Source organism: Equus quagga, chromosome 21 (genome assembly GCF_021613505.1).
Source record: "Equus quagga isolate Etosha38 chromosome 21, UCLA_HA_Equagga_1.0, whole genome shotgun sequence".
Taxonomy (NCBI): domain Eukaryota; kingdom Metazoa; phylum Chordata; class Mammalia; order Perissodactyla; family Equidae; genus Equus; species Equus quagga.
Window position 1 is genome coordinate 15,738,110 of NC_060287.1, and position 24,940 is coordinate 15,763,049.

At 37.2% G+C, this 24,940-nt stretch overlaps 2 protein-coding genes across 2 annotated transcripts in view; one reads left to right on the plus strand and one right to left on the minus strand.

Moving 5' to 3' along the window:
* The window catches only part of CXADR (CXADR Ig-like cell adhesion molecule), a 56,766-nt gene extending 50,866 nt beyond the window's left edge, over positions 1-5,900 (plus strand). The window contains exon 8 of the mRNA XM_046648157.1: positions 5,297-5,900. Within this exon, the coding sequence (XP_046504113.1) occupies positions 5,297-5,338 (42 nt within the window). The 3' untranslated portion in view covers positions 5,339-5,900. The remainder of the gene's footprint in view (positions 1-5,296) is intronic.
* Positions 5,805-24,940, minus strand: BTG3 (BTG anti-proliferation factor 3). Its single transcript, XM_046648159.1, has 5 exons — positions 24,757-24,940; positions 20,574-20,752; positions 16,243-16,380; positions 11,499-11,706; positions 5,805-6,491 (listed from the first exon to the last, which is right to left on the minus strand). Exons 2-5 carry the CDS (start codon positions 20,744-20,746, stop codon positions 6,252-6,254), a joined length of 759 nt encoding a protein of 252 aa, XP_046504115.1. The 5' UTR covers positions 20,747-20,752; positions 24,757-24,940; the 3' UTR covers positions 5,805-6,251.

The window sequence follows — 24,940 nt, forward strand, 5'->3', positions numbered from 1 at the left end:
TTTTCACCCTTCACACACCTTACGTAAACATAAAATTTAGTGAGCATTTGATATTTGCCAGGTACTAGAGTGTTTTTCATGAATCATCTACTTCATTCTATGATAAACCTATTAAGTTGTATTATTGTCCTCACTTTTTGCACCCATCTTCACCCCCCACGATATGGTGGGCATCTTTCCACGTCAGGAGACACAGATCATGCTTTTATTGGCCTCATGCTCTTACATAGTATGAATGAATTATAATCTTTTATTATGGCAAATAATGCACCAACTGTACATTAGTTTTTATGGATCTGCAAAAGTATTTTTATAATAAAGTTATCTTCTACATACATATCTCCTAGATATATATAGATATACAGAATTTGAGTTGCTAGGTAAGAGAATACACACTAAAAAGTTTTTTGACATTGTCAAATTGCCTTCTAACAAAGAATGCAAGCCACAATCTTTTCAATGTCTGTCAATTTGTTAGGTGAAAAACGGTATTTCATCGTTTTAATTTATATATTTCCCTTATCATTAGCATGCCATTAGCAAATCTTTTAATTTGTTTTTAGCCATTTGTATTTCTTTATGTTTATTTGGCTCTGCTAAATAATTTAGTTATACGTAGAAGCTTTTTGTATGTTGAGAATATTCATTTTCCTTTAAACATTTTGTGGAAATTTTCTCCCTCCTTGGAGTTTAACTTGATGCCTTTTGATATACAGTTCAAACTTTTTTTCCATTTCAAACTGCCAATCTTTCTGTCATCGTGGGGAAAATTTTCCTAAGCTAAAGTTTCTAATTGCCTCTTTCGCTTTTATCCACTCAGTACTGTATATTTTCATAATTTACATTTTATCTTTAATCTATCCGGAATTTTTTATGGTTTAATTAGGAATTAAACTTTTAAAAAATGCATAGGCAAATAGTTCACTATTAATTCCTTATTAGCGAATTATTTTCAATTTGAAAAACGACATTCACTGTACATTAAATGTCTGTATATAATAACGTTTCTGGTTCTGCACTTGTAATTGTTTCATTGGTGTATTAGTTCACTCATATATTATACTTTAGAGTACATACTGATAAATCACGTAAAAGGAAGAACATCCCCGTCCATAGTTCTTTTAAAAAAATTCTTGGTTACTGAAAATTATTCTTCCATGTAAACTTAAAATCAGGTTTTCAAGTTCTATTAAAATTTCACTGGGATTTTAATTATGATTTATATTGACTTTAATATTAATCTGAAGTGTTTATAATACTGAGTCAATTTAGAAATACGGTATTTTCTTCTACTCAGTTCTTTGTGTCTTTCGGCAAATTTTTATAAATTTTTATCCTTTACATGACTCATTTCTTTCTGTTGTTAAACTTGAATATTTCCAGGTATTTAATACTTTCTTAATAATAGGGATTTCTCTCCCACAAAATACTATTTTAAATTTTTCTCATGAAGTTAACATTCTATTTTATATAACTGGGAACACTGGAGAAAAAGTATGTAATACTACCACTGTATTACGAGCATTTATTATTTTGGAGTATTTCCTTCTAGCACCATATGATCACCAAAAAAATTCTGTAACCACATTGCAATCATTTAATTTAGAAATGTAACAGATTGCCCACAAAACATACATGCAATTTGGTTATCAGTGATGTATAGTATCTGTATTTGATAAAAATAAATCTACTGAACTTGTCCTAAATTAAGTGCTTCTAGAAAAGTTTGTCTTTTTACCCATCCAGTTACAAAGTAATAACGCTCAGTATAAAAATCTGAAGACTGAAACGTACAATTTAGAAAAATAAATTTCTCTGTATCTGCACCACTTCCCCTGCCTCCGAGAACACTAACTACTGTTAACAGTTTGGTATTTATTTTTCCACACAATATTGGCACCATCCTAAATACAACATTTTTCTTTCTGCACTTGCAATATTTCCCCAACTTGCAACATTTTATTCCATGTCATACTTACAAATTGATGTACTTTTTTGTGTGTGGCTACATGGTATTTTCCACAGTATTTTCTTGAATAGATGTTCAAATTTTAACTGTTTATCTATTGGTGGCTACTTGGGTTTTTGTTATTTTTGCCATTCACAAGAATTTTGCAATGATCATTTTACATAAATAATGGTCCTTTTATTTATGTAGATAAATTTCTAGAAGTACAGTTGCTTGATCAAAGGATATGCATATTTACATTTTTAATTGCCTTTCAAAAAGGCTATACTCCTTTAAACCTGTACTAACACTGTATGAAGAGTGACTGCTTCCACACACACTCACCAACACTGGGCATTTTAAACCTTATGATTGCCAAAATAAATCGGCTTTAATTACAAGTGAAGTTCATACATTTATCAGTTATGACACTAAAATCTGTGTACAGAAGTTATCCATTAAACCTCTAGCCTGGATAGAAATGCTTACCACCTATATTCCCTATAGATTTAATATATATATATATTATACATACTAAAATATATTTTAAAAATGGTACTGTTTTTAAGCCAAGCTATGGATGTCTATATCATAGTACTTGGTATTTTCAAGTCATATAAAATTTAGGCAAGGCTCCCACAATTGTTAACTTATGGAAGTCATTTCTGTAGCAAGCTATTCCTTTTTTGAGGGTACAAACAATAACATTCAATACTTTTATTTGTGCTGATCATGTGTTTTAAGAAATAAACATCAAACCACCCTAATTGCAGTGGTGTATCTGCTACAAGTCCTAAGGGTGAATTTGCTTTTCATAAGGTTAGATGTGTTTCTATTCTGTTCCTTATGTTATCCTTTATATTATATGTGAAAGAACAAAGGAACCTGGATGGTACCTAATGCTATTCAATTGGGAGGCAGGGGATGCGTTCTGCAGTGAATCAAGTGTGCACATTTAAAATGGGAATTGCATGAGCCTTCTCTATAACTAGTGTGTGTGTGACAACTTCTCAGGATGAGCTGATGCCATAAAGCACCATCTGTAATGCAGGGATACTATCGTGTTTCCCTTAGACCCTGAGCATTACTGCCTCCCAACTGGAATACAAACTCCAGACAATAGATAAAAACAATGTATGCCATGTTAAATGACCAAATATTTGGTGACTAAGAAAAAAAAAGTTAAAGGCTGTGATAAACTTGGACTTTACTTATACCACTAATTTTCTGTATGCTCTCTCCCCTTGACCTATCATTGGTACAGTTTGCCTTGTCATCTCAATCCTCAGTTGACGGGGCTGTATTTTCTATTGCAATTTGACTTACAGTTCAAGCAAATGGCTATCTAGTTATTAGCCAGCCCCTTTTCAGAAAGATCTGAATAGTTTGTAAAAAAGAACTGTCAAGGCTTTATTAGTTGTTAGTCAATAGATACTTTAACGTCTTGTATTCTTCTTAACTTAATCTAATCTTTGCATCTGTTCCTTTTGTTCAAATCTGGGCTTGATACTGAATCTTCTCCCAAGTTTCAAGATTTGGTAGATTTTATAGGTAATGAACTGAACCAACACACATGGAGCATGAGCTTTACAAAGCCCAGCTTGGTTTTAAGTCAGGGTTTCTAGAATGTTGAACACTGTTAACTTCTCTGAGAGTCCTTGTCTAAACTGGGATAACAACAGTACCTACTGCAGGGGGTTATTATGAGGATTAAAGTTGTTGGCACATAGTAACAAAAATTTAAAAAACTTGTTAACTATTATCTGTAAAATGGACAGAATGGCTACCCTGGCAAGCTCAGTGCACATGATAGTGTTTGTAGACTTTTTTTCCTCTTCCCAATCATCAAATAAGAAATCACTTTAACAGTGATAGACAAGTAGAAGTCAACATAAATGTTTTATTATCTTAGCTTGAAATCATAGAAGTTTGCTGAAGTTAAATACTCTGAGATAAATATTACAATAAAAAAACAGAAATAAGCACTTTACTATTGATGTAATAGAACTTACCAAAATAATTCTTTTTTAAAAAAAGTTCCATGTCCAAGTTTAACCTCTAAATTTAGAGCTTTGCAGTTATGCCTACAAATATAAAATAAAATGGAGAATTAAGACAAATTATCATCATTCGGTCTCAAACCACACCTGCTAGGAAGAGACTGATAAGGCTTTCAAGCTGAAATTACACGGCTACGTTCGTCTTCATTAGAGCAGGCCTGGAGTCATCTAAGGGAGACAGACTTAGAGATGTTACAACTTCTAGAGTCCTAATTACCATTAAAAAAGTTTGACTAACTCTTCTACCCTATGCTTACCAGACTGAATTTAAGACCAGCTGCTGAGAGATAGATGGTTTTATTTTATTAGGAATGGATTGGAAAAGCTATTTTGACAAGAGCTTTCTTTTGCTTTAAATAAATTTTGGAACAAGGTTGGGGGGTGGACAGTCAATAAAGGGCAAAATCTTCTACAGGTAGTACATCAAATATGCAGTCAACTTCAAAATTAGCGTCTTCTCCAAGGCACTCTGCCATTTAGTTGTCAGCACTAATGAATAAGAGATTTAGGAGATTTTATAGTAATCTAATGTGGAAAGAAAGGTCTGGTTACTAGGTCTGCGCCAAAAACACTTCCCTTCTTGACAGTGTGGCTCTCATGCTTCTGATTTTCCCAGCAAGCTTATAACTACAACATGAGCAGATTAATAGAACAAATGCTATCTGCTAACTTCATGATACAAATCCTTGAAACCTGCCACCTTTACAATTGCCCACAAATCTGCCATTATCACACAAAACTCTCTAGGACCCATGAGGGTAACAGCTAAAAAAATGTTCAAACTTAAATAAATAAAAGTAATCTCCCTTGTGATGCCAGTTACCCCTAGGAAAATATGCTCAAGTTTGAATAGGCACTCACTATATATTCCAGGAAAAGTAGGTATTATGCTTTAGAAATATGCTAAAAGTTGTATATGGCTTATCAAAGAATACGGTAACATTAAAATTAGGAAACTGTCTAGTTTAGAAATAAGTTTTATGTTGAGGTTGCAAATACTTTAAATTGCACATACTTTCAAACCTTTGAGCTATGTATCCTTATGAATGTACACTTTTCTGGTATTCTACACTTCAGTAGAATTTATCAGAAAAAACGACAGCAGGATTATTTAGGATAGCCAAGGCCATCCAATAATTTATTAGCAAATTGTGATTTTTCTGATAAGCCAAATAATTTAAGACTAGAAAACTAAAGATGTGGGTGATGAGAAGTACTGATCTTACTTTTTAAAAAATTTACTTTGAAAACAATCCAAATTCTTACATCTCTTTTTCTCTTTTTGTAGTTGAAGTACGCTTACAAGACTGACAGCGCTACAGTGGTATAAATACGAAGGACTTCTGAAGAATCTGAAGTACTGTACTATTTGGATTTATTTTACACCTTTAGGAAAGACGTGCTGAAAAACAGCACAAGGCAAGACATTAGAGCGGCTATAAGAACATTTCTGCTTTATGCAATAGCATTAGGCATATAAGTCAGACGTCATATCAAAATTAGTACAGGCCAGATTCTTAGTTAAGAAAATCCTATGTATAGTGACTTTGATGGTTGAAAGATGTTTTATTATATTTATATTTCCAATTAGGTACTACTAATAAATTTTAGACTTTTTATACGCATATTTTGGTACTTAGCCATTGGGGAAAGCATAGTTAATAAAAAGTTGATTTTTTAACAGAAAAATTTAAATTCTTACATTGTTTTCTTCTTTGCTAAGTATTTCACATTGACGTGAGATACCTTTGCTCTTTCTCCCTTCTTTTTTATGCAGAGAACAGAAGCACACATTGTCATGCCTCAAACTACTTTTTATTTGCAACTACATGATTTCACGCAATTCTTCTAAACAACAATGACATAAAATAGATTTCCATGTGTATAAATAACTTACATACTCTCCATAAAGTAAATGCTTAAAGGTGCTAGAACAGATCGTCCACTCCTACAGTGTTCTTGTATCCAACAGAGTTGATGCACAATATATAAATACTCAAGTCCAGTATTAAAAACTCAGGCACTTGACTAACTTTAATAAAGTTTCTCAAACTATATCAATATATCTAAAGTGCATATATATTTTTTTAAGAAACATTATTCTCAATAACTTCTCTATAAAAATAAGTTTGATGGTTTGCCCCATCTAACTTTACTACAATGAGTATGAACTTGTAACTTTTAATATGCAGTCAGGCTTAGTCTACCTTCTCTCAACATGACACCAATAGAATCAAAAGCAGCTAGTGAGGTGCTAACATGTGAGGATTAATCCAGTGATTCCGGTCACAATGCATTCCAGGAGGAGGCACCCATGTTACTGGAATTGGGCGATACGGTTTATTCTTCCTTCCCTGATTTGGATAACCAAATGGAACAGGAGGAGGGTAGTGACTCTGATGGCCATTCCCTCGGTACATTCCTGGTTTTTTTCTGGGCAAAGGATGCCACATCGGAAGAGGCGGGAATATCAGTTCTGAAATCTGCATGGAAGAGAAAATAGTAAATTAATTCAAAAGGAAAAATTAGTCACTTGTTATGTAAAAACTAGGTGACCTTCCAGATTCCTCACTGAATAAAAACAAAACCACTCACCCAAAACCCTAAGAGCAGTTCTAAAGGGACATTCCTATGCTCAAGTCTAAATACATCTAACAGGTGATCAGTCCGTGTTTTCTGAATGAATGAAAATGAATAAACTTAACCAGAGCACTCGAAAACGAGCAGAATTTTCTGGTTATTTCAACCAGAAAAGATCAAAACATAGAATGAATGGAAGCTTATAAGGACACATGTTTTAGACCAGTGGTTTCCACAGCTGTCTGATTAAATAAGGAGTCACCTAAGAAGCTCTTAAACAAAATGTTCATGCCCCAGCCTTGGTCTACTGAACAGTAACAAAACCTTAGGAATAGAGTTCAAGGTATGTTGACCACATTCTGCAGGTGATTCCCACAGAGCCGGTGGAGTGTTCTGGAACAACAGTCTTAGACCGCCCAATTAGTCAAGCGGGACATCAAATTTCCATTATCCAAAATATTCTCAGCAGTTTTGGACCTCTCTATTCAGAATGCCATACCCTGTGACTATGAGTTTCAGAATTCTCTGATTTCTGATCTGCTCTTCTTAGTACAGGTATTTTAAAATTTACATTCTGTCTAGCATTACATTCATATGATAGTAAATTCAAAAGGTACAAAACTGTATACAGTGAGAAATCCCTCTTCTTTCTTTGATTACCACCAACTCAATTACCTTCTCAGAAGCAAATGACACTAATCATTTTTTTGTGTATACCTTTAGAGATATTCTATGCACATACTTATGTGTACATCTATATATGTACCTAAAAAAACACTCACGTACAATTTTGTATAGTGCTTTTTGAGCTAACATCTGTGCCAATCTTCCCACATTTTGTATGTGGGATGCTGCCACAGCATGGCTTACCAAGTGGTGTGTAGTCACCACAGCACCCAGGATCCAAACCCACGAACCCCGGGCCACCAAAGTGGTGCGTGCAAACTTAACCACTATGCCACCGGGCTGGCCCCTGTATTTTTGCACTTAATAAATACATTTCAGAGACATTCATATCAATACATAAAGAACTTTTTTGTTATTTTACAGCTAGACAGTAATGCAATAACTATGCCATAACTCAATTAACTGGTGTCGTACTGGCGAGACATTTGGACTGCTTTCAGTCTTTTACTATTAGAAAACAGCGCATGACAAACAAAACAAAACAATGCTGCAGTGAATGACCTCAGCATGGTTAATTCTTGATTATCTACAATAAGGGGAAAATAAGGAAAAATTTAGAGTTCAAATAATCAACCTATACTACAAATGAGCAGCAAAATGGCATAAAGTTTTCATTTCTTTCTACATTGAGGTGCACAATGATATGCTTTTAAAATTGTCCAGAAAACAGACAAAATTCTGGAGCTTACATTATCCTTTTCCAGTTAATTCTCACACCCCCCAGCAACCATTCTTCTGATTTCTACCACCAGACAGTTTTGTTTGTGAACTTCATATAAATAGAATCATCCAGCATGTATTCTTTCGTGCCTGGCAAAATTCTTTTACTCAATCAAATGTTTCTGAGGTCCCTCCATATTGTGTCTATCATTAGTTCTGTTTTTATTGCTGACTATTATTCTACTGTATGAGTACATAATCCCCACCCCCATTCACTGGTTAATGGACATCTGGGTTGTTTTCAGTTTTTTTTTTTTAACTATCATGAAAAAAGCTGCTATAAACATTCTAATACAAGGCTTTGTAGATATTTGTTTTCTCTTGTTAAATACTTAGGAGTGGAACCATTGAGTAACAGAATAGATGCATATTTAACTTTCTAAGTGCCAAATAGTTTTCCAAAGTAGTTGTGTACCCTTTTACACTCCCACCCACTGTTTATGAATCCAGCTGCTTCACATCCAACATTTAGTGTTCTCAGACTTTTTAATTTTAGCCATTCTGGAAGAAGCAGTGTTTCATTGTGGTTTTAATTTGCACTTCCCTGATAACAAATGAGGTAGAACACCTTTTTTCATGTGCTTACTGGCCATTTATACAACTTCTTTTGTACAGTGTGTATTTACATCTTTTGCCCATTATTTTTTTTGAGGAAGGTTAGCCCTGAGCTAGCATTAACTACCAATCCTCCTCTTTTTGCTGAGGAAGATTGGCCCTGAGCTAACATTTGTGCCCACCTTTTTCTATTTTATATGTGGGATGCCTGCCACAGCACGGCTTGATAAGCAATGCGTAGGCCAGCACCCAGGATCTGAACCTGTGAACTCTGGGCTGCTGAAGGAGTACACGAACTTAACCACTATGCCACCGGGCTGGTCCCTTTTGCCCATTATTTTTAACTGGGTCATTTGTCCTTTATTATTATTTATAGGAGAGATTTTGAAAGTATATTCTGGAAACAAATTCTTTGATAGATATATGTATTCAGAATGTTTTGCCCCAATCTATGCTTTGCCCATTCATTTTCTTAATGGTTTCTTTTGATGAGAAAAGATTTTCGGTTTTGATGAAGTCAAATTTATCAAAGTTTTTTTTTTGGTCCTTGGAAAAAATCTTTGCCTATCCCTGAAAATAAAGATATTTACGTTTTCTTACAAAAGTGTCCAATCTTGAGTCTGTTCAACTTCAAACCCCACACTCTTTCCCATGTACCCAGGTGCCAACTGGGAAAAGGACTGAAGCCAAAACCTGAAACCCTCTTCCTTCTCTCTGGGCCTCCTGTGGTCTTATTCCTTTTGGACCTGACTTTCCTTGGGATCCATGTGAGGGCGTCAGGCAGAGCTGGCAGCAGGACCCATCCCAAATTAATTTTTTGTGTGTGGTGCCAGGTAGCAGTTAGGTTCTTTTCTTTTTTCTATATAGATTATCTAATTGTTTCAGCACCAGTTCTTGAAGACTTTCCCTAGTGAGTTGCTTTGGCACTTCTATTAAAAAAAAAAAAAAGACTGTTATGTGTGCAGGTCTATTTGTAGACAGTTTTCCATTCCATTAATATATTTGTGTATGTTTAAACCGTTACCACATTGTCTTGATACAACATAATGGCTTTATATTAGTATGAAGCCTCCAACTTGATTCTCCTTTTTTAAACTTTTAGAATCAACTTTTAGAAAAAGGCTTTTGGAATTGTGATTGATATTGAATTGAAACTATAGGTCAATTTGGGAAGAAACGACATAATCTTCTCTTCTTAATTAGTGGAGAGTTATCTCTGGGTGTACATTTACAGAAAACACTCAGACCTCTCAGAGAACAAAGACCCTAAACTAGGAATTTTTTGTCCTTACTTAGATAATCCCTTTATTAAAGCTGTTGGCAATGCCAGGTTCAAATGAAAAAGTGAATCGGAAGAAAAGATTCAAGTGGGCCACCTGCACCAGCTTTCTGCAGAATGGCTTGTAATGGCCATGCTTCTCTGTCATGAAATGTTTTGTTAGTGAATATAATGTCAAGGAAAAATGTTTTATTTAAAAAGCACATAAAAGACACTTCAATGTCCATGCCTTTCTGTTATAATTTTATCCTAACAGTCTTTCAACATGGGAGAAAATAAATACAATTTAATTTAAAAAGAAAAACTAAAAATTAAAGGTCAATTTAATTGTAAAAAATCAGCAGCATTCAGTTCATTTGGGGACTTATAGTCTTGCTTTGTTGAGTAACAACAAATACAATTCTGAAATAAAATTGTCACATCTGAATAAATTCCAGGCAATTTAACAACAGGAATTTGCAGTAATATAATACATCATGCAGAGGAAAAAATGCCCAAAATATTTATGGCAAAGATCTTAAAAATGATCCCTGAAACACAAATATTATGTTTACTTACCTATACAGGGAATCTCTCGGGAAGAACACAAAAATAACTTGTAATGAAAACTTCCATGGAAGGACACAGGACTGGCAGTTGGGGGAAAGGGAAGGCTTGACACTTTATACTCTTTTACACTGTTTGAAGTTGTTTTTTAAACCAAGTGTATATGTTATCTTATAATAATGCACATATACATATATCCCTAAAAATATGGTAGACTTCCTCCCAAGCCTAGGAAGGATAACTCAAAAACTAAAAAAAAAAAAATGAGAAATGAAAAATTAGGTTATAGTGAAAGGATGTTCATTATATAAATATATGCTGAACTTAAAGGTTTAGTTTCTCATACTCAAAACTCTGATTTCTTACTCATTAAGATCTAAATTCTCATTTTAGTCAAAATCCAACCCTACCATAAATCTAGTATCTTTTGTTATGTCTAATTAAGGCCAAATTAATAAAAACAGGTATATTTTTAAATATACTCAAATTAAGAAAAAGTACATATGCAGAATAAGGCTCAACTCTAAAAGATTTCTTTAAAATTTTTAACTTTAAAATATATATATATATAGTATATTAAGTGTTCTTTGGTATGTGGAATATAAATAAATATGTGAATGAATCTGTAAGTGCATGCATGGTACCAATATGACTCTTCAACTATGAAAGCAAAGGAGATATTGTTTTGGCTTGAATAAAAAATTAACTGAAATAGAATTTAGTGAGCTTTCCCTTTAATTATGGAAAGGGAGAAGAACAAGACAGTTAAACTGAAAGGTACGAATTGCAAGTGTTAAAGACTACAAAAAAATGAGTGGCTATTTTTGAATACAACAAGAATTTTTAAAACATCAGGTAAGTTTTATTACCATAATTTTTTTTCTATTCTTTGCCACACTTTTTGAAATTATGTTTACCCTACTTATTAAGTAGTAAAGCAGATCTTGATAAAGTGACTCAGGGTGCGTATTTCCATCTGAGAGGAGCAGCTTCCTGTTAGTGAAAGGCAAGAACTGTGATCCAGAATCTCAAATCAGAAACCTCGGGCAATGTGAGCAGGACTACCTGGAATGACCGGGCAATGCTGCTCGTGACCTTCAATACAGAGCTATTTCACAGTTACCTGGTAAACGGGGCTTGGGGTTGCAGTCACTGAGCTGGGTTTCACTTCTACTTCCTTACTTGTTTCTTCATCTGAAGAGGAGGATCCTGAATGATAATCAGAGGTAACCTTATCAAGGGCTCTGGTAACCTTCTTAGAGATCTCATCCTTGTTCTCATCCTCATTTTCAAAGCTGGCAACAATGAATGCATTGTTTTTCTCTCCATACCTAAAAAAACAAGAACAAAAACTTAGAAACTCTGAAGTCACATCAACAAACAAAAAATGTCCATAAAAACAATTAAACAGGTCTAGACATGCCATCAGGCCAAGACAAAGAAGGAACTCTCCCAGAACTTGACCCTACATATACAGTATTCTAAGCCAGCTCCATGCTAACAGGCAGGCCACAGTTTTCTACTTCTGGTCTACTTAAGTACAAATAAAACTGACCCTATTCTTTTTCTCAATTTTCTTTTCTACTGCCTCCTAACAAAAATAGTTGTTTAAAACATCAAAGAGAAATTCACTGCTTTAATTACATTTTTTTATGTACCAATGAAACTGGCCATGCAGTAAAATTTTCTAAGGTATTTTTAACTGAACCTTGTAATACAGATTCTGGTATTCAAGTCACAAATCAACTAGATCTTTCCTATGAGATTTACTTTTACCACGATTAAATTTAAAAGGGGGCTGTGTTTCCTATAACTACCCTGACAAAAAGGAGAATTGAGGCAACTGTTGAAGTTAAAGAAAAAAAAACTACTGTTGAGGAAAATAAGGATTTGCTTGAATTATACTGCTTACCTCACAGAGATTCCTAGGATAACTGATCACCTCTCATGTTAATTTCTTTAAAAAAGCAAAATGAACAAGCCTTTTTATCCTTTCAAGACATTTTTACAGCCAAGAACTAAGTGTCAGAATATGTAACTTTGGCTGTTGGTTACTACAAAAAAGGCAAATAAATTTTGCAATGAGGGAAAATAGCTTAATGAAAAGGAGAAACCCACAAATCTACTTAAATAGATTGCACAACATACAACACTATGAAACAATTTCTAGTAAGCGTTAGGACAAAGGAAATGAGTCGTTAAGCAGTTCTTACACAACATGTAATTAAAGTTAGAAAGACAAAGATTTTAAGCTTAAAAAACATAAAAACAACTTCAATAGAAAAGTAGGGTTAACTATAATGACAATGATGTCAGTTAACTTCATTTCAAGATAACTTGTCTCAGATTACTTCTGAATCAGGAAGATATCTACAATAAAGTAAAAGGCCTAAATGCAATAAAGCCTTTGACAGTTTATATGGAGATCAAGTAGTCTCACAGATGAGCTCAATTTCTTTATATAGCTGTGCTGTCTTCCATTCTCATAGGCTGAATGGGGCCATAAATGCTACCTAAATACAGTGCCTAACTCCCTTTCCTATTCTTTTTCAGTTTACTCATAAAAGGAGTTGCTACCTGATGGCAGAAAGACCACTCGTCACTAGCTCTGACCAGGGGCCAGTCACTTAATTTCTTCAGGCCTCGGTTTTCCATCTGCTGGGTGGGGAAGATGGAGCCAGCTGGATACTGGTTGGTCTTCAGCCGGTGATTCTTCTTAGTATAAGATGTCTGAACAGTTGGGTGAGTTCCTCACAGCACAGAATTTACGTACTATAATTTAAAGTTTACTTTGCATAGGGTTTTAGCAATGGAAATTTACCCGGTGATTCTTCTTAGTATAAGATGTCTGAACAGTTGGGTGAGTTCCTCACAGCACAGAATTTACGTACTATAATTTAAAGTTTACTTTGCATAGGGTTTTAGCAATGGAAATTTACCCCTCTGTCCTCTCCAGGGTTTAAAGACTCAACAATTTTGATACAAACAAAGGTTAACTCATATGTTAATGCAAACAATATTAATAATGGGCTTAGGCCTCCCTTCAGTTTTGCCCATTCTTGGAGTCAAAAGCCAAGCAAAACAGAAAGGCAGGAAATTTGAGAAAAATCCCTGCCTTTGTAGAAACAGAAACCTAATCAAGGGCAGACATCTAATGATTGAAGGATCAGCTTTATTAACTCAGATATCTTTCTTTGACACGAAAGTTCAACATCATTCCCTTTGTAGTATTTTGATATGAGGGTTCTGTTCATGATAAGTGAAATTGTTTACTCTATTACTGTAACATCAGAATGTAATTAATTCCTCAGAATTAGTAATGGTCAACTTTTAAACTTTCCATATTTTCAATGACACACAGCTAAAACGTTAAGGCCAATTTAGTTAATTCAAAACAAATCAATAGTATTTACATCTACTCTTTAATCAGGAAAAGAATTATAGATAGAAATTACAAGAAGAAAAAAAAGGTGTTGAATATGTTGAGTAGAAAATAAAGCGCTGCCAGCTTTCTCAGGCTTTTTCCTTATAGGAAAGATCTGTTATCTGTTCTGTATCCTCTTAAATATTTCACTAAGAGATAACCTTTCTAACTATATAACATTCTGCATCCTTCCAATATTTTATTCTGATGAAATAACTCAGACTATGAAGAATGTTCTTTGAGTGCATTTCAGTTTTTTTTCCATAACCTTAGTCTCTAGTATACCAATGAGTTATTATTTTTAATGACTCATTTATTCAATTATGTAACTACTAGATCAGCTTTGTTTTAATTTTCAGAATATTTATCTTTCCAGTTTTGGTCCAAAAGTACTAATCAGTATCTCAATCTCCTATATTAACTTACAGCAATCACCTTCATTCGATTGCTTAACATGTCTTTCTTTGTGGGGTTATCACTGAATGAACACCCCACATTCTGAAGATTTCTATTAGCTGTGAAAAAATATCACATCAAAGCCAAATTTTGCCAAAATTTTAATCATATATAAAACAATTAGAAGGCTACTGAATGCAAACATTTTCTTATATTAACAAGGTAAAAGCACAATAATTTTTCATTATCTGGCATTATCAAGTAATGCAGCATCCACTTAAGTAGAATGTCCACATAACTAATGCTTTATTTTCAGGTGCCGAGATTTAGTTTAAGCATTTCAAATAAATATGTCCAAAATGTTTATACAATTACCTGACTTCTTAAACATCCTTGGACATAGAAATTTTTTCCTAATGATTTAAGATCACTGTATTGAATATTCATTATTTGACTGTGTGATAATACATTTGTGCCAACCCTTTTTTGCTCCTGCCTTTATGTCAGGCTATATGATATTTTTTTTGGTAGCATCACGACTATTATGAACAACTCCCTTTCAACTGCTGCTTAGAATTTTTTATGGGTAGAAAAACTACACAACTTCAAGAACTGTGTGTTAAATAAGATCTAAGTATAGGCCTAATAAAAAATAAGCAATTCAATATGGTAACTTTGTGACAGCTATTTCTTGCATGCTGAGGTCTTCTGCAGGGGTTCACTGGCTGACATCTACAAAGTCTAACCCCGGCCTAAGGTGAGTCCTCAGTTAGTCTCAGAATCTAAAAGTGTTTGACCTTCTTTGATCAAAATCTGGATGTCTTGCTCTTCCTTTTTCTAACTGAGAAAGAAGTGTTGGAGAATCTACTGCCTACACCCGGTTTCCCAAAGCAATAAGCTTACACCAACAGCTTATACCAAGCAGCTCCAGGGTGGTCCAGAAAAATTCAGTGGGTGAATAACAACGTATTTTGGGCATGACATGTCTTCACCTCCATTTTCATTGTTGGAGATCAGGTCAAAGGCTATGACCACCTTTGGACGTACTAGGGTTGCATCAAAAAGCACTCATGCTACAGTCAACAGGGGAATTGTACCTCAATACCACACAGAAAGATCTTAAAGGAAGAGCTGTAGGAAATCACCCACAAGGGGTTTCATGCATCTGTTCATCCTGTTCCTCCTGCCTGAAGATGTCCTTCCCGCCTTGTCGTCTAGTTAAGTGCAACTCATCCTTCCCCATCAGCTCAAGTATCACCTAGTAAGTCTTTCCTGACTCCTGGCAGAGGCAGTAACTCTCTCCTTTGTGCCACCAGCCACTGCATTTTGTACATAGTTCTATTATAGCACAAATCACACTCTGTTGTAATCTGCTTATTCCTTCTTCTCCCTTATTACACTTTGAACTATCCAAAAGCAGAATGTTGCTTTCATTTTTTAAAACCTCACACCTAAGAGGCCTGGTCCACAATGAATGTTTTTCAGAATGAATGGAGTTCAATGGGCACCATATGCAACCCTCGCTTTTTACAAAGCTGCTCATTAGGAGACGAGAAATAATTTCCACTATGAAAACAAAACCATGAAAATATCACTCAGTCTCTTAAAAACCAAAAAGGGGGATGGAGGCAAGAGCAGAAACAAACAGCAATAGAAACCAAACAAAAGTTATTATCCAGAATTGTTTGGGATTAGTTTATTTCCTCATTTGCAGAGGGGAATGACAAGTGCACCGCCAATGAAAGAAGACAATAATTGACCTACAGGAATCTATGCGTCTACACTCTACTTCTTGGTCTACAATAAACTTCTTGGCAAAACTCTGGAAAAACCCTGCCCAATCAGTTTTTGAGTTTCTTTAGAAGGAAAAGAGGAATGTAACTAGTCCTTCACTATCACCTCCAGAAGAGCATTTTACAAAATTCACATCTGAGAAAGTCAACCAGCTCCTGGCCATAAGGATACACAGGCAGGAAGTACCTGAGAGAATCTCCTAAGATCAGTTCCAGCATGGTAATCAGTTCAGCCGCTAAACTCAAGAACTCACCGACAGCACACCTCACACGGATCCACCCACAGAGTGAGCTCCTTTGGCAAGCCCAGGTCGCTGTACAAGATGCAGCTGTTCTCACAAGCCTTCAGGACATCAGGATCGACTCTTTGAAATTTATTAACACGAATGCATCTATAACAAAGTGGAGTAATGTTAATAGTTTTAATTGACTCAGTCAAAAACTTCATTACATGTATTTGCCAATGTTAATTAAAAAAATAACCTGGCCGAGAACCCAGAAGCACATCTATCCTGAACAGATAATAAATGTATCCTAAATAGATAAGAAATGATAATTAATGTAAACTAAAGGCAAAGAGGCAGCATCAACAAGACTACTCAGTCTGGTGGAAAGACGAGGGCATCTGTGTGAGCAGAAGGAAATCATGAGAACTGCCTCTACCTCATTTTACCCAGAAACTACTCACCCTCACATGTACATAAAACGAGCAAGGAGTATGAAAGTTGCGTGAAATTACTAAAGGCTCTGAAGGTAAAAGTTCTAATAGGCCAAGTTCCTATATGATAAAATCTTCAACTAACAAAAGGCCTCAACTAAAGTTTCAAATAATACTAGAAAATTCTTGTGACAAGTTTTGATCTGTCATTACCTTTCTTATACATCCCAGATAATAAAATAAACCTTAAGCAGGGTGTCTTTTGCCTTACTTATAATTGTTCTATAAATACAGAAATTAGTCAAGGTCATAAAACCATTCATATCACATACTTAAGATTAAAATATAATCCAGAAGTGTTACTACCTTATTCAACTTCTGTTACCCAATGGTTTTCTTTTTAAATAGTTATGAAAATAAGTGAAAACAATCTGTGAACCAATAGATCCTCTCCTCCATTTTTTTAACCTAAGAAAGACATCTATGTAACAGAATGCTCAAAAATGTCTCCTAGTATGAATATAAAAATACACGTTAAAATAAGCATTCTGCTCACTCAGAGAAATGGTAGCTACAATTAAAGAATTTACCGCCTACAACTAAGAAATCAATCAAGAGAACTCAGGTTTGAGTACCAGTCCTAGTGCTTATTTATTGGATGAATTTAAATTAAGTCATTTCACTTCTTCCTTAGAGCCAAAGCTCTGAAGTATGGAAAATACAAGTTAACTGACAAATAGTAATTATACCATTAAATACAATGACATCAATAGAATAATGTGTTAAAGTTTTTTAAACTTAAATTATTTTATTAGTTGATTTCAATTTTCATTCAAAACAGGGGAAAAAGTTCTATTTAGGTGACACCTAATACATGTTTTTAAATAACTCTTTTTCAATTTTTACTCTGCAACGGACAGTTACCGAAATGCTTTGCATGTATTAACTCTTTTAATTTTCACAATTATCTTGTAAGTTAAATACTACTTTCCCCACTTTAAGAAAGAAAGGAGGCAGAGAAAATCTGAGTAACTTGCCCAACATCATAGAGCTAGAAAGTGGTAAATCCAGGGTTCAAATCCAGACCAGACTCCAAATTTCATTTATTTTTTTGAGGCAGATTAGCCCTGAGCTAACGTCCCCACCTACCTTCCTCTATTTTATATGTGGGACACCTGCCACAGCATGGCTTGCTAAGCATTGCATAGGTCCATGCCCGGGATGCCAACCGGCAACTCCAGGCCTCCAAAGTGGAGCGCACTAACTTAACGGCTACACCACAGGGCCGGCCCCCAAAGTACATTTTATTAAACAATACCCGATTCTGTCTGTACCTATCTTAACATCATCATTAACAATTCAGCAAATTCAGAGTGAAAAAGTTATTTTATAGCATGTAAGATGCTGTTTGTTCCTTTCAATAAGACAGTCCTAGGGGCCGGCCCAGTGGCGCAGTGGTTAACTGCGTACCTTCCACTTCGGCGGCCCGGGGTTCACTGCTTCGGATCCCTGGTGTGGACATGGCACCGCTTGGCACGCCATACTCTGGTAGGCGTCCCACTTATAAGCAGAGGAACATGGGCATGGATGTTAGCTCAGGGCCAGGATTCCTCAGAAAAAAGAGGAGGATTGGCAGCAGTTAGCTCAGGGCTAACCTTCCTCAAAATAAAAAAAAAAAAGTCCTGTATTACAGATTCTAATGTTGTGTAGGTTGACTGAAAAGTCCCACGTGCCCCAGGATCAAAAGCAGTTAAGGGTAAGGAGATAGATCTTACATGTATGTTTTGATTATCTACAATGAGTGGGATATAGGCTCTAAGCTTAAAAAATGTATATGTAGATACAGATGCTTAAATAGAGACTGATTCAACAAAATTTGTGTATTTTTATGCCGCTTTTTCACTCTACATATTGTGACTACTTATCCATTAACAACCCTTCAAAAACAACATTTTAAGAGTTGCATAAAAATAATCTATCATTTACTTAATGTTGACAATTTGGTTCTTTCCAATGTTTTACAATTATACAGTGTAAGAAACATCCATATGCATACATATTTGTCTGTATTTGATTATGTTTCTAGAATAGATTTTTAGAAGACTTACTATTCAAAGTATGAATATTTTTACAGATTCCCATAATAGTGCCAAATTGCCCTCCATAGGCATCTTATTTGTATATACTGCAGAGAAATAATTTTAATTTATAAACACTTCAGAAGAAAAAGAACACTTCCAACCTAACCTTTGGAATTAATATTCTACTAACTCTGATTAATCCTATATTCTCTTCATTTTTACAATAGTAACAACCCACCATTAAGTCTAATAGTTTTCTACTTCAAAGACAGCTTCAAAATGACTCAATAATGATACTTCTGATCACATGCCAATTTAATCCTGTTTGGCTAACTTTTGTTCCTCAAGTTTTTAGAATTAATGGAAATGAAATTGTACACTGTCTGACCTTTAAGTATTTACTTGACAGTGTCTCCTTTTTCAGTAATAGTACAGTAGCTTGGCACTTCCAAAAGCCTTTGTCCAATGTCAATTACATCAGTGTAAAAGGCCTCAAGAGCGCTAACTCACAAAAGCTGTTCACTCCATCAGAAATGAAGACATACAAGAAAAAATTTAAAAAGTCAAGTAAGAAGATAAAAAATAGTAACTTGAGTCCGCTTTGTACAGAACATCTACATTTCTACTTTAATTCACCACATTTTCCAATTAACTAGGGAACCTCTTTGGATAAAAATGAAGGAGAAAATACATCAATAACTTTGATTCTTTTCTTTTTAATACCCACACATGCTCACCTGGCTTTTAGCAAATGAGAAATAAACAAATCATATTTTCACCTCCCTTGTAGACTCCTTGAATAGTCTTGCCCTTGCCAGAGCTCAGTGCCGGAAAGGAAGTCCTTTTACATCAAAGTACATAAGTGCTGTTTTGTGGAGGACACATTGCGGGCAGCAATATGCATAAATAAAAGAATTTCTGTAGTCTGATAGCCACAACTATTCCACTTTTATTTTTTGTGGCTAAATCCACAAATGGGCAGGGTTTGACAGATGAGTTTAGCAGAACATTCTCAACCCAGGATCCCAAGTGGTCATATAAATACTAGGGAGCGAGCATGCCAGGACATGTTCTACAGGAGCCTGTTCTTCTTTAAGCTGTAAATGTAACTTATAAACCAGAGTGCAGAAAACAGCTGCAACGGAGAATTACTTTCCCTCTCAGAGCCAAGGCAGTTGTTGCACTGTGGTATACAGAAAGCCCCTAAGAATTTAAGGTCAGTTAGACCTGACTTCAAATTCCAGAGCTAATATTTACCAATTGTGGATCACAGGTAACTTATCTTCACTGATAGAATAATTATACTGGCTTTTACCATAAAGAATTATACACAGTACAAATGAAATTATTCCTGTGTCAAGAACATACTGGGTGTCTAATAATCTTAGTTCCTGTTTGCTATAAAACTTTTATTTTTTCAAAAAATATGTAACATGTAATTTACTTTTAGATACAAGGAGACTCATTTTAGTCAACTCCTACCATGCCCACTTAACGGGCAATAGTTTTAGAGGTCCTCAAGAATTGTGAAAACCCCCAAGTACCTGTGATACATGGAGAAATGCACTCAAGTCAGAAGCCAAACTATCATTACAAGACAACTAACTCCTAGAAGCCTGCAGTATTGGCCTCCCAAGTCCACACAGTGGGACTCCAACAACAAATACTTGTAGTCTAAAGTGACTAAGGAAAAAATACTGGGACACTCCAGAGAGTTCTGTATTGTGCAGATAAACGGTGATAGGCAGGGACTGGGCACACTTCAGTCCTCTGGCCTTGCACTCATTTCAGGAGTTGACCAGCCTTTTCACTTAGTCCACTCCAGCTGTCCAATCTAATCCTTTACCTGTAGGCCTGTCCTTTTGATGGCTTTTCTGGATACCAGTGATTTTTGTATTTTTCTTGAAGTATTAGAGTCAATTTCTCAGCAAACCTCTCAACTGCCTCTTTTTTCAACTTATCATGTTTTCGAACTAGCCTTGTGAAAAAGAAGACAACAGCAGCAATTTCGTTCTTCATCGTTCCCTGCAAAAACAAGAGAGTCTTTCTCAAAAAAAACAAAATATAAAAACTGGACAATAAAGCTCTGCAAAACATCTCTCCTTTAGAGTTCTCCTTCCTCCTTCCAATTTTATCTTGTGTTTCACTGGCTCATATCTGGAGTAGGGAACAAACAAGCATTAATTTATGCCATAAAGACCTTATTATAAAGTACATTTAGGAATCTTAACACTCAGCTTTGTGAAGAAGTTCAGTCAAGAGAGCACACCAAATTGTTGCTGCTGGCTAAAATAAAATTAGAGATATTACTCAAAGAGAAGCACTACAATGACACTAGTATAAAGGTTTTACTAAATGTGTCAATATTTAACTACAATAATTTAAGTTTAAAATTCTGTAAAATAATTTGAACTTTAAAACATAAAAAGTCCACCTTAAAACCCAGTATTGTAGAGCCATTATAGAAAATAGTTTGGCAGTTCCTAAAAAAGTGAGACATAGTTATCATACGACCCAGCATTTCTACTCCTATTTACCCGAGAGAATGAAAATATATGTCCACACAAACACTTGTACACAAAGGGCCATAGCAGCATTATTCATAATAGCCCCAAACTGGAAAGAACCCAAACATCTATCAACTGATGAGTGGACCATAAAGTGTAGTAATATACAGGTTTCCCCCACTATCCGAAGGTTGGCTTTATGCCACTTCACTTTTACAGAAAACCTAAAATAGTACCTGGCTTTGCTAACCAAAAGAAATCTAAGGTGTATTTTCACTTTTAGGAAAAAAAGGCAAAAACCAAAAATGGTGTTCAGCGTTTGTTTTACTGCAAGTCACTACAGAGGCTAAGCGGTCATGCACACAGTCGTATTTCAAGCCTTTCACATCAGCCACAGCAAACAACAAACTTCGACCTTCTCAACCTTTGACATCGAGACAGGCAGACACAGAAGGTGGTAGATGTTAGTGGCCTGCCTGCCCTGATAGATTCAGTTGACCAAGAGAGGTTAATACACAACCCTCTTTTTCTCTCTCCTACACCCATCTCCTCTACTTCCCACCACCACAACCAAATGACTCAGCCTAACACACCACCACCACCCCCCTCAGCCCTCCAATGTACTTACATTATTTCTACTTTATGAAGGCTGTGTATTTATCATATAATTCCTCCTTTTACTATGTTAGTGCTCTCTTAGATTTTATGTGTTATTTGGTATGATTTGGTAGGTTATTTTTAGGTCTGAGATGCTCGAAAATTATTCCCACATAAATTAATGGTAATTGCTTTTTCACTTTATGCCATTTTGGCTTCCAAAAGGTTTCACAAGAACACTACTTTTGGATAGCAGGGGAAACTTGTACGTGTAGTGGAATATTATTCAGCAACAAAAAGGAATGAAGTATTGATAAACACTACAACATGGGTGACCCTTCAATATATTATGCCAGGGAAAAGAATTAGTCACAAAAGACCAAATACCGTATGATTCCATTTATATGACACGTCCAAAGAGGCAAATCTATATAGACAAAAAGTAGATTAGTGGTCTAGGAGGAACGGGGAGAAAGGAGGAGTGATGTCAATGAGTATAGGGTTTCCTTTTTGTGTGATGAAAACATCCCCAAATTGACTATGGTGATGGTTATACAACTCTATGAATACACTTAAACCAGTGAACTGTACATTTTAAATGTGTGAATTGCAGAGTATGTGAATTATATTTTAACAAAGCTGCTATACATGAAGAAAAAATACAGCATTAAGTGTCTGTAAGCATTCTTTCAGGAACAGAGATACATTTACCTAAAAGATATGGCAAAAAACAGTGGCTCTATCAAACAATATTTAAAAGAGTGGAAATTCAGGGTCATCCACAGAAAATCAAACTAAAAGAAATAATCAGAGATTTAGCTGCATTCTGGAATTGCCTCAAGAAGAACTCTTTTTAAATGGCAGATCTCATTTATCATTGATTAATCCATAAAGGCAAAATCTTGTCCTGGGATTGTTTCAATGTATATTCCGTCTTTACTGGATGAGCTCATTCACTTGGCTGCTGTAAGTAACTTGGAGTTATTCACATGCTGCATTTACTAAGCAACATCACCTTTTTTGGAGCCAATTAAAGACACACAGCCTCTGCTATGTTCAGTATAAAAATGGACTAACCTATCTGATAGTTTGTTTTCTCACACATTCAAAAAATAAAGCTGATTTGGTTAACTTCATTTTTCTTTCCTCAAACCTGCTCTGAAAGTCTCTCTTCATAATACGATTCTTTTACTCCCGGTGCAAATTCAAACAAGGCATCTCACTGTGAAACAAATTCCACTTGGTTATCTGAGAGGTGTGCTGGCAGCCACAGCTACCCTGAGCCTGGATGGGAAGACACCCAAAGCTTCATCCTGGAACCCTAGAATGCCAAATCCACCTTCTACAGCCAGCTCCCAGGCACCACGGACTGGGCAGCCCCAGATCTCCACAACCGCTCTGCAGCTTCCTCCTGAAAAACCGTGAGTCCTTTCCACTTTATGAAGCTACATTCATATTCCACTACGTTCTAAGTTATGACGCAAAATAAAACCCACTGCAATTTAATATATGGTTTGGGATGAAAGTTGCTGATGAAACTACATCAACCTCCACCCCACCAAAGAAAAGAAGGAACCACACTAAAGAAACGTCCTGAATCCTTAACTAGATCATTCTCATTCATTAAATTTGCCAACTAGGATCTACAGATCTGAGTTTTGGGTTTGGTTTGCCTTTTTCCCCCCTCTGTTTCTTATCAAAAAACAAAAGGAAGAAAGGAAGGAAAGAACCACTTAGTGGTTGCTTTTGGTTGTAACACAGATGAGTCATACGCAATTACTTTTCGTTTGTTTGTATGCAGGAATGACGCCTGAATAGCTGAAAAACGAACCCGCCCCCACCAGTCAGTATTCTAGGAGTACCAAAAGGTGGAAGAGGGAGAGCTCTAAAGTCAGGAAGGGAGAAACAGAAACAAGCAGGGCCACTAGGACCTTCGGCGCCTAGAGTGAGTGGCCGCGATCCCTCCACCCACGCTTGGAGCGAAAAGCTCCCATTTTAAACATCGCACGGTGACGTCATCGTGGGACGTCGTCACCGCGGCGGCAGCTCCTTAAGTTCTACTTTGTTCCACGGGCTCCTCCGCTCCCGGCGGCGGCGGGCATAAACCCAGAGAACCAAGCCCTGCCTTCCAGGAGTTGCTCACTTTGTACTTTTCCCTGCCTTGTCACGAAAAACTGATCGCGATCGTTTCTAGAAACAAGTATTTCTCCTGCTGGACGGTCCCAAGGTTGAGGGCGCGGGGATCCCGGCGGCGGGACAAAGCGGGACGAGGCGGTGGGAGGGGGCGCTACCGGGGCGCCCCGGGAGCCGGACTTCTGAAGCCACCAAACCCGCTGCTAAGCACTCCCGCTGGGGTTCGGAGGGCGCTCGATGGGCACCAAACATCTCCCCCCTCTGGAAGGAACCGCCTGGAAGCGCGTCCAACTTCGGCAACCGCGGGCTTCCCCGCGGCAGGGGAGGGCCGAGCCCAGCCCCTCCTCCCCGCCGCCGCGCTGGGGGCGCCTTCCCGGCCGCCCCGCGGCCGCCGCCCCCGCGCAGGCGCCGGGGGCCCGGGTTCGAGGCTGCGGGCTCCCCTCGGGCAGCGAGCCGCTCCCGGCTCCACAAACCGCTCGGCCGCCGCCGGGCCGGCGCCCACCCCGGGACTGAAGGTAACGCGCCGCGGAAACGTGGCAGGAGCCTCGAGGCGGCGGCGCTCCGTCCCGCTCCCGCCGGGGGTCCCGCGGCAGCCCTCGCCGGCCGCCCCCGACCCCCTGCCTCCCTGCGCGCCGAGCCGGAGCCCAGGCAGCCGGCTCGATCCGCACTGCTCCCCGGGCCCCGCGCGCCGCCCGCCCGCGAGCCCTCGACGTGGCCGCAGGGCCGCCGAACCCCCTCCCGCCGCTGCCCTCAGCCCCGCCATGTCCGCCTACCCCCGCCCGCTCTCCTCACCACAGCCGCCGCCGCCGCTCGGGGGCTGCAGATCGGGCGGCCCCGACCGTCTCCGAGGCGGGAACCGAGGGCGCCGCCTCAGCGGGCCGGCACTGGGCAGCAGGGAGCGCGGCGAGTCTCGTCCGGCGCGTGCGGCTCCCGCGTCGTCGGACGGCTGAGCGCGCGCTGAGAGGGCGGGCGGGCG